General features: G+C 43.3%; 1 protein-coding gene across 1 annotated transcript in view; it reads right to left on the bottom strand.

Moving 5' to 3' along the window:
- Positions 1-640: 640 nt before the first annotated feature.
- LOC140995715 (netrin receptor UNC5D-like) overlaps positions 641-13,102 on the bottom strand; it is a 114,689-nt gene continuing 102,227 nt past the window's right edge. The window contains exons 16-20 of the mRNA XM_073465792.1: positions 12,784-13,011; positions 6,687-6,836; positions 4,920-5,084; positions 2,809-2,987; positions 641-902 (exon numbers count right to left, since the gene is read on the bottom strand). Coding sequence (XP_073321893.1) covers positions 641-902; positions 2,809-2,987; positions 4,920-5,084; positions 6,687-6,836; positions 12,784-13,011 — 984 coding nt within the window. The remainder of the gene's footprint in view (positions 903-2,808; positions 2,988-4,919; positions 5,085-6,686; positions 6,837-12,783; positions 13,012-13,102) is intronic.

Raw genomic sequence — 13,102 nt, 5'->3', positions numbered from 1 at the left:
TAGAATTGGACGTCAAAAAAGTAGCTTCTAAATCCTCATTCATTCATTGACACAGGGATATGGTGTAGGAGGAGGGGGGGGGGGGGGAACTAGAAATGATGCCACAGGTGTATTATCTTATTTGCATATACGAAATTCTATGCAAATATGTCCAGCTGCCGTGTTGACCGCTGGGAAAAAGGATGGGCGGACGGCAGGGACGGTCCCGGAGGAAGGAAGAAAGGAACTCTCGTCTCTTCCAAGACAAATTCAGAAACTACAACTCCTCCTCCATTACCACTCACCCTCTAAGCTGGGAAATGAATATACAGAGGGGGCAGATCTAACTTAAAAATAAGGAGCAAAATAAATTAAACATTAACTTAAAAATCGAGTGGAAAGGCAGGTAAAAGATTTACAGTCCATCCTCGGACAGATTCTTAAAAGAGAGGGGGGGGGGGGTAGATCCACAGCAGGTACCGGCTCACCTCGACCTGTTGTGATTGGTCGGCATGTTGACTGCTCGCACCGTCCACTCATAGACAACCTGACGACCTTCCAGCGCTCCGTCCACAGTGTGTTGTCCATCACTGGCTGTGCACGTACACAGATATATGCCTTAGTTTGTCAGTTTTTTTCTCTCTCGCGGTCTCTTTCCCGCTCAGCCTGTATATTCAGGAGCAGAGTCCTCTTTCTTCTGATTTGTCAGTTTCCCCGTTCCGCACAGACTGCCCGCTTGTATGTGATTGAAGTCGGACTCTGGCTCATCCTGGTCCTTGGGGGAGCTTTTGGAGTGGATCTTGCCAATCTCCTCGAGGGCACTGGCTAGAGAGTCAAGGTCAGCAGTGTCCTGGTGGCGAGCCTCCCACAGGCTCAGTATGACCGCCGATGGACTCTGCTGCTTTGCAAAATAACCCAGGTTTCTGGAGAGGAGCACACAGAGCTGGATTAATGAACAACACAGGGAGAGGTCACTCTCAGGGACAGAAGACAGGGACGATGTTTCAGGTTGTTTCAGATATGGACTGAATCCCTGCTGATTATGAACGCATTTATCTTGCAAAAGACATGAATGTGAATAATTAAAATGGTTTCAATTTAATGGAGTGTTCAGAGTGATTATGATGCACAGGAAACATTTGGATTGAGTCTAAATAAAGTAGAACCGGTAATAAAGAAATGTGTCACCCAGAGCAACAGTGTGACTCATTGATGTGTTTTTAATCGTTTTTTTTGGACAACAATGGAGCGCTGTGGCACGGAGGAAGAAGATTTGGCTTTGAGACACACACACAATACTTGTTAATAGATGTGTTTTTGGTGGATTTGTTGACAATAAGAAAATACATAAAGTATCACCAGCCGTATCCATTTATGGGGTCATCCAGTCAGTGATGATATTCAATAAATATGATAATGAGTGGGTCACATGCACGACATTTCAGAGCAAACAAGAGAAACAGCAACACATCAAACGTCCTACATGCCATTTCTTTTTACTATTTACCATTTCTTATCTATACTGCAGTTTTTATCATCACAGAAAAGTACATCTATCTGTCTCCTAACAACCGATTGTATCATTATCTGTTTTATTTGTCCTTAAATTTGTCTGTTGCTGAAAAATTAATTTCGCACAAATTGTTTTGCTGCAGTAAAACAAAAAAATATGACCTTTAAAGACTATTAAAACTATAATCAAGAATAAATTACCATCACAAAAGATGAGTAATTACCGGCAGACTCAGTTTGGATTGGATTTAATTCTCAGGTGCTGCCAAAAAAATTTAAGTAAATTTAAAGTAGTTTTGTCATGCCAATAAACAAAAGCCTTCATGCGTCATGTCGCATTGAATCCAGTTGGGGGCAGTGTTTCACTGCCGCTCCGTGGCGCTTTCAGAGAGGGAAAAAACATCAAGCAACATAAAAGGCTGCAGCCATTGGTCACATCAGGCTCAGTTCAAAGCAGCCCAACTTGGAGAGGAAAAGCTTATCTGGATAATTTGGAATCCCAAAGGACTCTTAGACAGCGGCATCTCATGAATCATGCACTTAACTGGAGATTATAGCCGCCACGAGCTCAGAAAGGACAGACAACAACCGGATCGAGTAAATATTAGTAGTGGTTGTGTCTCATCATAAAATGCATATTTGATTATCAAAGAACAAACAAGTGATAAATAAGTAATCTGTGCTAACATTTATGTTCGACTGACTGATCTGATAATGACAGAAATGCAAGAGACGCATATAAAACCATTATTTATAGGAGTATTCTGTAGTTTTGGGGAAGAAATGTTAATCAGAAGAGAAATTGATTTTTTTTTATGATTAAACAAACTAAATAAACAAACTCAAACTGTTCTGGGACCTTATTTTCCTCTGAGAACTGCTTATTTATTCAGTTATGGAAAAAATAAATAATTCTGAGTTTGTATTATTACCTCATTAATACTGCAAATATTAAATATTTTTCTCCAAAACTACGCAGTGCCCCTAAAGGATATTGTATAATACGGCTAACACAAAACCATATTGCACATTACAAGCCACAGCACTCAAGAGACAGGATAATTACATATGTGCTGTACAGTTCTGATTAATTAACTGTTCATTAATAATTAAGAATAAACGATACCTGGCAACCAGCTGCATATAAAGCCACATTCACGAGATTAACAATGCTCACAGGATTGTTTTCATTCTCCACAGCATGCATTCATGGTCAGGTCATTACAGACAAAAAAAGGATGCACACACATCATGCAGTCTCAGAGAGGATGCACACACATCATGCAGTCTCAGAGAGGATGCACATCACTAGCTCACCGATCTAAGTGGAGTTTCTGGGCTAAGAGTTGCCAGTCCTTGCCCTTGGCATTGGCAGTGTCGAAGGTGGCACAGATCCTCTGGCGGATGGACAAGGGGATTTTGAAGGCCTTGGGCCCCGTCTGGGACGTGATGGTGCAGTCTGTCTGCATAAAAAATGGAACGGACTCCTTTTCAGTCTGGGGGAACGGAACAGAAACAGACAGCGATCAGACTCGGGTCAGAACAGATTAGCAAATGTCACTTTGCTTTAGTCTGAACCCAGCCTGGATGGAGCAGAGGAGTGGGACTTACTGGAGGACAGTGCTGGATGGCTATATTTAACATTTTGCAGCATCACTACATCTGGTAGCCTTTTACTTATTTGCCACCACACAAGTCACACAGTTACTGCCACTATAAACAGCCCAGGGTGTCACATTCTGTTGGAGAGTGCTGGTGACATAAAGGCTCGGATGAAAAACATTTTCTGTACTCAACATAAGAAATCTTAGACAACTGAATGGGGGTCGGAGTAGATAATTACTGAAGAAATTGCATTGCATCTTCTTATGTTAAAGCAACATTATGTAACTATTTCACCTTAAAATAACAGCTTCAAACTGATGTTGATGGTACAGAGTCTTGTAACAGGGTGAACGGTGCCTCGGTCACTTGTTTCTGCAGACTACATACATGTTTACTACAAGTTTTCATAACATTGTCATGATGTGATGATGATTGTCAAGGATTTGTGTTTACGACAGTGGTGTTGCACTCAGAAACAGTCGGGGGGCGCCAAATCCCCCAGAATGCCAGTTTTTCTACATAATGTTGTTTTAAATTAACCTGCCCTGCTTTTTTGATGTTGAGAAACAGAGCTCACAAGACTTCACGAGTCAAGAGGAACATGGATTTGCGATGTACACTGCAGCTGGCTACACATTTTAATAGAGCGTCTAATTAACAGCAACAGAAATAGGAAAAAGGGAGGAAAAATCAGAAACTACTTTAGCAAACATCACATTATTATATATCACTATCTATTCTAGCCATCTTGCTAAGTAATCACTCCCCCTAATATATATGCTGATCAGATCCATTATTAAAAGGTGCACTATGTAACTTTAAATTAAGGCTAAGCAACAGCCTATAACGTGCAGGAAAACTATTATTCTTCATTTAAGAGGCACTGTGTAGTTTTGGAGAAGAAATTTAAAATCTGAATTTTGATATTTACGATATTAATGAGGTAATAATAGAAACTCAGTCTTATATATGTTTTTCCATAAGTGAATAAACAAGCTGTTCTCAGAGGAAAATAAGGTCCCAGGACGCTGTTTGAAGCTAGAAAGGTGGCAGGGTCCGCCACATATAAACAAAGTAAGGTCAGTTTGTTTATTCAGTCATGAAAACAAAGAGAGTTTGTTTAGGCATAAAAATTAATCAGTGAAGATCTGATTTACATTTCTTCCCCAAAACTACACAGTGCACCTTTAATGTGTTGTGAACTGATAAACACTTTTATTTCTTCTTCCTAATATAACAAAGACAAACTAATATTGAAGGTCGGATTAAAACAAACCCTTTAAAGCGGTTGGAAATAGTATTTCACCTGTGTCTGTGGCCTTGAGGTAGGACGAGCACATTTGTGACTGCTTGTGAACGAGCAGTTGGGTGAAATCAATGAGTGGCACTCTCTTCTGCCTTAACAACTACTGTCAAGGTGCTCTTGAGTGAGGATTTCGAACTCCTCGCCGCTCCAGTGGAGCTGCTCAGCGGCTGACAGAAGAGTGTTGTTACACCGGGGCAGCTCCCAGGTGTTAATGCATGTGAATGCGATGCAGGTTATTTGCTGGAACACGTGTCTCCCCGGATGAATAAAGGTTAAAAAATATGTACGGTAAATGTGGTGAACAGCTGGATCTCCCTTGTCTGTGTTTAGCATAAATCTGTGAAGAAAATGTGTGTGTCCTCCTCGCTCTATAAATATACAATGCAAGCTCAGGAGAGCTGGCCCTGCTGTCAGTGGACACACTCCAGGAAGGTTACACAAAGGTTGAGAGTGAAAGTGCTCCTCCTCCTCCTCCTCCTCCTCCTCCTCCTCGCCTCCCGCAGCTGCAGAGCCTCACCTCGGCCACAGCCGTGTAGACCTGCAGAATCTGCTCGTGGCCTTTGACCTGGCGCACGCTGATTTTGCAGGAGAGCTGGGCGGTGGCAGGGCTGTATCTCTCCAGAGAGAAGGCACAGTGCAGGGGCTGCTGGTTGCTGCACCACACTTGGGGGAAGGAGAACTCCTGAGGAGGCAGAAGGAGAAGAAAGAGGGGACATCAGAAAACGTAACGCAGTACACAGCAATGTGTTAGCACACGCTCTAAATGAGATGATTCAGCTCCCGGTGCTGCGATACATGTGGCCACACTGTCACATGCTCAGCCACTTACATGCGGTGAGATGAAAGGTAAGAGCCGGCTTTGAAGTGCATAGAAATGAGTATTGTTGGGAGAGAGAGAGAAGATATCATGATATCATTTACAAATATAGCCCGATTCCCTCGTACAGCTTCTCTGCTTGCGGGCTTTGTACTATAAGCAATATAAGTAGGAATATGGCGAACAGGGGAGAAGATTGTCTTTGATGTATAATTAATTTCCAGAGAACGGCCCCAGCTGCGGGGGAACGTCCTTGACCTCTGCTAGACTCCATCTCTGCCATATCTGCATATTAAAACTGACCTGTAAACGATTCTAAGTGAAGACGGCCACATTAAAAGCGGTGGCCGGCGCGCCTACTGATGACTTAACCCCCTGTAGCTTTGATCTCGGCTGCCCGGTGCAGCTCACAGTGGCAGATAATGGGGTCTGGGAGGCGAGGTGGTGGCAGAGGAGGAAGGGGGAGGGGTGATGGACGCGGAAAGCCTCGGATGCTCTTTAACAACTAAAAGCTGACTTGATGTATGGCACGCCGCTCGGCTATTATTCTACACCTGCTCCACAGAAGCGGGTCGGCGGTGGCTGCCTGACGCCAAGGATCCCTCATAAATAAGGCTGTGAAGAGGTCAGGTGTCTTTGAAAACACGGAGCTTTCACCCCGCATTCAGATCTGTAAGCAACAAGAGCGTACAGTGGGGACACAGCTCCGCCGCCACGCGAATGACAACAACAGGTACAAAACAGCATTCACTACCCGCCGCGCCGTGTGCCACCTAATACTGTTTGCATCTTAATGCTCCTGCAAGCAGAGCAAACACAACGCTATTAATCTCAGGTCACATCCGTCTTTATGATCCTCAAGAGAGAAATGTGGGTGACAGCAGGATTCACACAAACATCAAGTCAGAAGCAGATGAATGTTATGAGCTGAGCAGAAATTACTGAGCAGATTTGACTCGACTCGTCTTCTATGTGGGAGCGTATGTGACAACAATGGGTACCAAACACTATATATAAAAAAATAAATAAATAAAAATAGCAGCCTGCACTTCTCTAAGGCTTAATAATACATGACAAGTGGCAGGAATCAACGGCGAACAAAACTCTGACACTCTCAGAAAACAAATCTGATGTTTTATTAACAATTCAACATCAGTTCTTCGTTTAGACCCTTAAGATTCTTGGTTTGTAACACGTGAAACCAGTATGATCCAATATAAAACCTGCCCTCTTCACCACATGGACATACATTCAAATACTGTTGCATACAAGCGTACCAAAAAAATAGTGCATAGTGAGTAAATAGTGATTGTTATGATCCTACCAAGTGTAAATGATCATGTGGACAGTGGACTCTTAGCAGCAGTAATTAGCTCTTAGCAGCAAAAACAGGATTTTGCAAATTATTTAGTATCAGATCCCTCTTTTTTTATAAGATGACATTTTGTCAGCTGCTGCCATGGTTACCTGACATGTGGTAAAGGGTTTAATGCTCCACAGGAACTGGGGAACATCCTGGATGGACACCTGGAGGCTGAAGGTGTTCGCTCGGAAAGGCAACATCTTTGGCTCCTCGAGGAGCTGACCCCCTCTGCTCTTCTCTGCTGCCACCACTCCCTGGACAGGGAAAAAGAAAGGAAAGCAAGATGAATGAGGGGGGATTGAGGGAAAGACATCAGAAAGAAAAGGGGCATGAGAGAAGAAAGATAGTAAAGAAGAAGCCTTTCCTTTTGCATATCAGCACGGACACCTGTTGCTAATCCTTCCCTCTGTCACATCCACTAATTGACTCATCACAAATATTAACACAGAAGCCAAGTAGTTACGTCAACTCTCTGCTGAACAAACCATATGACTTGCGTTCACATTAGCATCACATTTGCAGCCTCGACATGACAGATTGAAGCTTGAATGTAATGCCGGGGACACCCCTGCGTCGGGGGGCAAACGTCCATCTCCCAAATTGAATTTGCGATGATGAAAGAGCACTTTGATTGTCGCTTGCAGGTATTCATCTGTCATCATTGTTCAGTGTCCCAGTGGGATGGTTCCGTGTCTGGTCTGTCTGTCCTTAGCAATCTCAATCACAAAGGGAGAAAGACAGAGAACAGAGCTGTGACTAATGCCGGGCCGCACTGATTGGTTCTGACTAAGTGTCTGTGCGTGCAAGACGAGCGTGTGTCTGAACTTTAACACATGTGCCCGGGGCATCTTGCATATTGCCGTTGCTGCAAGTGTGACAACAATCAAACTACTGGCTTAAAAACACAGATGAAAGACAGTCACAGGAAAAACAAACGTGGCAGCAGGGAGCCTGAAATATGGCGCTCCTCCTCCACCATCTGCCTCTGTCGTTCAAACCGTCAAAACACCAAACAGCCGGACAACGCTGGGTTTCCTTCATTTTCCCGTACAGCGTAGCTATCTTGGATCTGTGATAAGGTTCCTTTTGTTTTGAACTCATCTGAAGCTGTCCGTGATGCCACGCTTGAAGTTGTGTGTCGACTGCGACTGTTGCTGATCTGCTGTTTGACACATCAACACAGGATTGATGCGTCTCAGATGATGTTTTACAACAAAGGCAGTGTTGCAACGTCAATGTAAGGATGAGAAATCCAAACAGAAGAATTGCAAAAGTTGCTGGAGTTACTGTCGGAGTCCAGGGGTTCCCAAAGAAAAAGTTCTGTTACTTTTCTGTCCACACAAAGTTTGGAGGCTGCAGGTCGGAGCCAGCGTCTCCACCAAGCTCCTGTCACAGTTACTGTCTTGTGTAGAGTATTTTTGTAATCCTACCTATCCAGCGAAAGCAGCTTATTACGACACATAATTACGTTTTGTGTGGTAATTATTACAGACAAAACGTAACTTGAGTTATGTATGCAACATAATTAACGTAGTTATTTTAACCCGAGCCACATTGTTTCCCTGAACCTAACCAAGTAACTTTGGTCCCTGTAAACCGAGTCAAACTGCGAGCATACTGTACGATCTAATCCACTCACCTTACTCACTCATCTCTAATATCGATCCATATAGCTTTTCAGCTAGCTTTTAAAACTGTTGGCAGGTGAACCACCAGAAAAAAAAGTTATTTCTTGGGTTTCCTAGTATCCTGGCGAGGTTACTGAGGGAGTGATTTCGGGTAATACTTACGGTGCTTGGTAGAACTAGCACTAGTAACAAAGTATCATAGTAACTGACACACTGGCAAGCAATAATATTGGTGTTAGGAATATTCATGTGATAAAGTCGCTACCCTAGATCTTAATAAATGAATGGTACGCTGCACTAATCGCTCTAAGGAGGATTTTTGGTTCTGGTTAAGTGACAGGACGCAGCTGAAGAGGTAACATGGGGGCTAGGAATAAGGTGGATAGCCTAGCATTTAGCCAGCGTGGATATTTAGTGTGGACATCTTTTTTAAAACTCATCTGAAGTTGTCACGATGGCATTTCTGAAGGCGGCTGTAGACAGTGACCTTTCCTGATCTGCTGTGTAATGCATGGGATGTTTAACGACCGAGGGAAAGTTGTAGTGCCATCCAAAAATGACTACTGTGATGGAAACCATTGTGATCATCATCATCCTGAAAATGTGATTATTTCTTCTGGATGATATCAGAATTCAGGATATTTTTGTGGAAAATACTTTTCATGAGGACTGAAGGTTAAAGGTTGAGGTGAACAGTGTATTTTTTTGCTGGCATTTACACCGGCTGGCAAAGTCGGCCAGCAGAACAATGACATGGTTTGTATTTTCAGTAGGAAACTTGTTTCCAGACCTGAGTGCTGTGACCTTGGAGATGGAAGGACATTATTTATTCTGCCCCATTCCTGAGCGTCAAGACTTCCTTTGTCTTCTTTTTCACAGCTGACACCAAGAAATTCACATGATTTTTGGTGATTTTAAGATCTTGAAAGGAAAGTTTATTCTCTAAAAGTGTATTAATGTGGATATAAATATTAAGATATTTGACTCTTTGTACTTCTTTAAAAGAGACAGCGACATTATGCAATCAGAAAATGTAAACATGCCAACCGTAACCCCTCCTCGGTCTCAGCTGAAGGAAATCTCTCCCTCGCAGTGTTTGTGTTGCATCAGGCTTCGTGTTGATCCAGAATCCAGTCTGTGATTGTGCCGGAGCTTGGAAAACACACAGCAGAGAGATGTGGCGCTAACAGACAGGAGCCCAAGGGACGCACAAAAAGTCTGGCATCTGCTCGGCAGGCTGGGAATTCATAAACCAGATCCAGAATGCATTTTAAAGCCAGCTGCCACTGACGGCTGCGACATGACAGAGAGGCGGTTGGGAGGCAGAGTCGGCGGAGGTGCTCTGCTCGGCTCGGCTCTGCTCCACTGTTAGTCTAGTCTCTCCGGGGAGGACGGGGAAGCTTGATTTCCCCGGCGTTCGCTGATGAGATCTCAATGCTTAAAAAACCCTATAGGTCGCTGAAGGATAATCAAATCAAACACGATGAAAAGGGATGATTGGTTAACATGTGAATGGCAGTGATTACAGTACGGCAGCCATTGTCTCGGTCTATTAAAACCTCTGGAAGAGAATCTGTCAGGCTGAGGGCCCACTATCAGCCCGGCAGTATTGTTTCACAGTGGTAATGAATCTGCAGTCATTCACATGGTTTAACCGGTAGACAGCACATGCTGAGGTACCTGCTGCCTCAGACAGCCCGGGCAAACACACACACACACACACAAGATGATCGCTTTGAATCTAGGCCGTGACCCAACATGTACCGCCTAATAGAGGAGGAATTGAAGGAGTGAAACTGTGCATCCTCACGTTGTTGCAAAAGAGGTCAGAGACAGCTGAAGTTTCTCTGATGCACAGTTGCAGAAAGACTGCTGAATCTGCCCATCTGAATTCTGGACTGCTGGTGAAATGAGGAAGAAGAGCTCTCCTCCTCCTCCTCCTCCTCCTCCTCCTCCTCCACAGAACAAAGAAACCTCAGTACAACAGTAAAGATTAAAGCCATTCATCGGCCAACAGCGGATCAAATCACCCCAATTGTAACAGTCTTAGTTTGATGACCCGTTCCTCTGAAGGCTCGCAAAAAAACACATTTTCTCACGTACCTCTGCTCGTAGCAAACCACGCAGATAGTTTTGTTTTAATTTGCTCATATTTTGAGATATTTGCCTCTGAGATTTCTGCCTCCTCCTCGCTACGATCGGGATGAATAGAATCTAATTTGTGGCACTCGCTACTTTGAAAAAATGACATTCAAAGACAGAGAGTCTTTTGAGAAATAACTTCCCCACTTACTCTGGATAATCCACAAACCTCATTAATGGTTTTTCTAGGACCAAGAAATAGTCCCTTTGAGGAACATTGGACAGTGTTTTCTGTGAATTATCCAGAGTAACAAGGACAAAAGAGCAAAGACTGTGCCGGCACAGAGCAGCATTCATTTGGAGTCGTGTTTTTGGCAACCTCGCTAATGTCTGTCCAATATCAACTGTCCTTTTAGGTTTTTGGTTTCATCTGCCACCAGTTCCTGAGGGAGATATCTTGCTCTTTAGCTGCTAAATGCTCCACTTTGTTCACCAGCTCTTAGCCAACTGTTTCTGTCTGCTGTTTAGGTGCTGAGCAGGTAGTGTACGGCGGGTTTATTAGAGCTTTTTTTTTGCAGGGAACAGCTGCCTGATATTGAAAACAAGGCTACTGAGAACCACAGCAGGGAAGTTGTGTGCTGTAAAAACCAAAACAACGAGCTGAAAGAAGGTAAAACACTCCAAAGAGCTGAGGAGAGCTGCAGAGCGAGGTCATCATTTTCTATAGGTTTGTTACGTAAACCAACACCAAAAACTCTACACTGCTGTGACCACATCCGGACAAAGGAGGTTGTGAAAGAGCGTCTCGCCCTGAGCGGAGCTTGAGCTGTTGTGGTTTTTACTAAATTTGCACACAATTGCAAGCGCAGCCGTTTTTAACACCTGTTCAAAACATGGGCTGAGATGAACCCAGGAAGCTCAAGGCGTGATTTGCTTGGATGCATGATTCTGTCTTTGAAAATTAACTCGTGCATGTTCTGTCTTACGACCTTGTAACCTCGTTTTTATTCCTTTTTTTGTGGATTAAAGTTTAAAAAGCAGGACAGAGAGGAAAGTAGGGAGGTTTTGGGGTATTTTGGAAGGTTCTGTTTTGTCTTTTGCTGACATCTTAGATTCATATTTGACTTTGTTCATTTTTTGACTTTTGTATCTTCCTGAATTGAAGAACAGCAACTACAAAAAAGAGGTGTAAAACTTTAATAAAACTGGGTTGTATTTTGTGTTTTTGTTGGCTCCTCTCAGACCTTCTGTGTAAGAACTCTTCCTCCCTGTGACAGGCTGACAGTAGATTATTACATTTTTATCAAATCAAAAGATTTTGAAATTTGGTCGAGCTAAATCCTGGATGACGATTTAAAGTTGATTAAGACTTGAAGTGCTGAAAGTTCAAGTCGTGATTTGACTTCGATGACGTAATGTGGTGTATCGTTGTGGTTGAGTTCATGACTGAAACTCATCTGGTTTGTTTGTGGCTTCGCATATCGATGATTTCACAGAAGTGTCGTCTCATTAATCTGATGAAGGGATTATTTTAATCTGATACCATTTCAGGTTTGTCCCTACAACTGACTGTACAACATAAAGACAGAGCTTCAGTAAAGCCAACCTGCAATCTATTTAACGACCAGCAGTGGGCAACTGCACTGGTTTCAAGTCTGACTGCGTGTAAGCTTATGAGAAAATGAGCCTACTTCTCACTTGATTTATTACCTCAGTAAACAGCTTCCTAATGAGTTCATGGCCTCAATCTCTAGTGTTAAGTGTTCTTTAATACGGCATGATGTTCATTTTGTAAATTGGGGTCCCATTTATAGTAAAATAAATGATGTGGTTTGTTTTCGAGTGCAATGACTCACTCTCGCCTAAATATGGTCACTTCTGGCTCCAAAAAGAAAAGATGACACCGGCCGTAGTCTCAAATCTGAAGCTTCAAAATGGTAGTCAACAAATCAATGAGTGACGTCACAGCAGGTTTACACTTAATCACTTTGAATCCATTCATAAAAGCTGTAAATAATGCTGCACAAAGCCCGTCCTGCGAATGTTTTGCCATATTTCGCAGGTTTTAGGTCAGTTTTAGATGTGGAAGTGTGCACAGATCTTAAATCAACAACCACATTCTTCAAAATGAGCAGTGAAACAGTGGAAACACGATGTAACTGCCATGATAAAGTCATTTCCAGTCATTAGTAAAAAGGGCTAAACATTATTAACTGTTTTGCATTCTCGACCACGTAAAGTAGAAGCATTAGGAATAATTAAACACACATTACACCTCGACCATTTTAAAATACACTAATCTTACATTTTGTTTTGCCCTCAAGGAAGCCAAAGTATTTGCTATTTAAGTTGCTATTACTGACCACATCTTCCTCATGAATAAATGTGCCTGTGGAGAGAAACACAGTGCTGCAGGAGAACATAATGATTTCATCTTTGTTGGATAAACAAAAGGAAAAGGAAACAACACCTAGCCGCCGTCCTCCCTCACCTGAAAGGCGTGCGGCGTGTCGTCCACACAGTACACCCGCAGGCTGTAGCTCATGGAGCCGGCCTCCATGCTCCCGAACACAGCGAGCTTCAGCCTCTTGACGGCAGCCTGCGTCAGCGGCTCGCCCACCAGGGCGTACGAGCCCGGCTGGTCCAGCAGCAGGTGGCAGCTCGTCGAATCCATCAGGCAGTAACAGGACGTGGACTCCTCCTCCACCGACATGACGTCCTGCAATGCAGAAAAAAACAGAGGTGGTACCCGTGAGGACACTGTCAAGATGTCAAAGCTGCATTTTGTTGAAACATATGACATTATTATA

Source organism: Pagrus major, chromosome 5 (assembly GCF_040436345.1).
Source record: "Pagrus major chromosome 5, Pma_NU_1.0".
NCBI lineage: Eukaryota > Metazoa > Chordata > Actinopteri > Spariformes > Sparidae > Pagrus > Pagrus major.
This window is presented reverse-complemented; position numbering and strand designations above follow the sequence as displayed.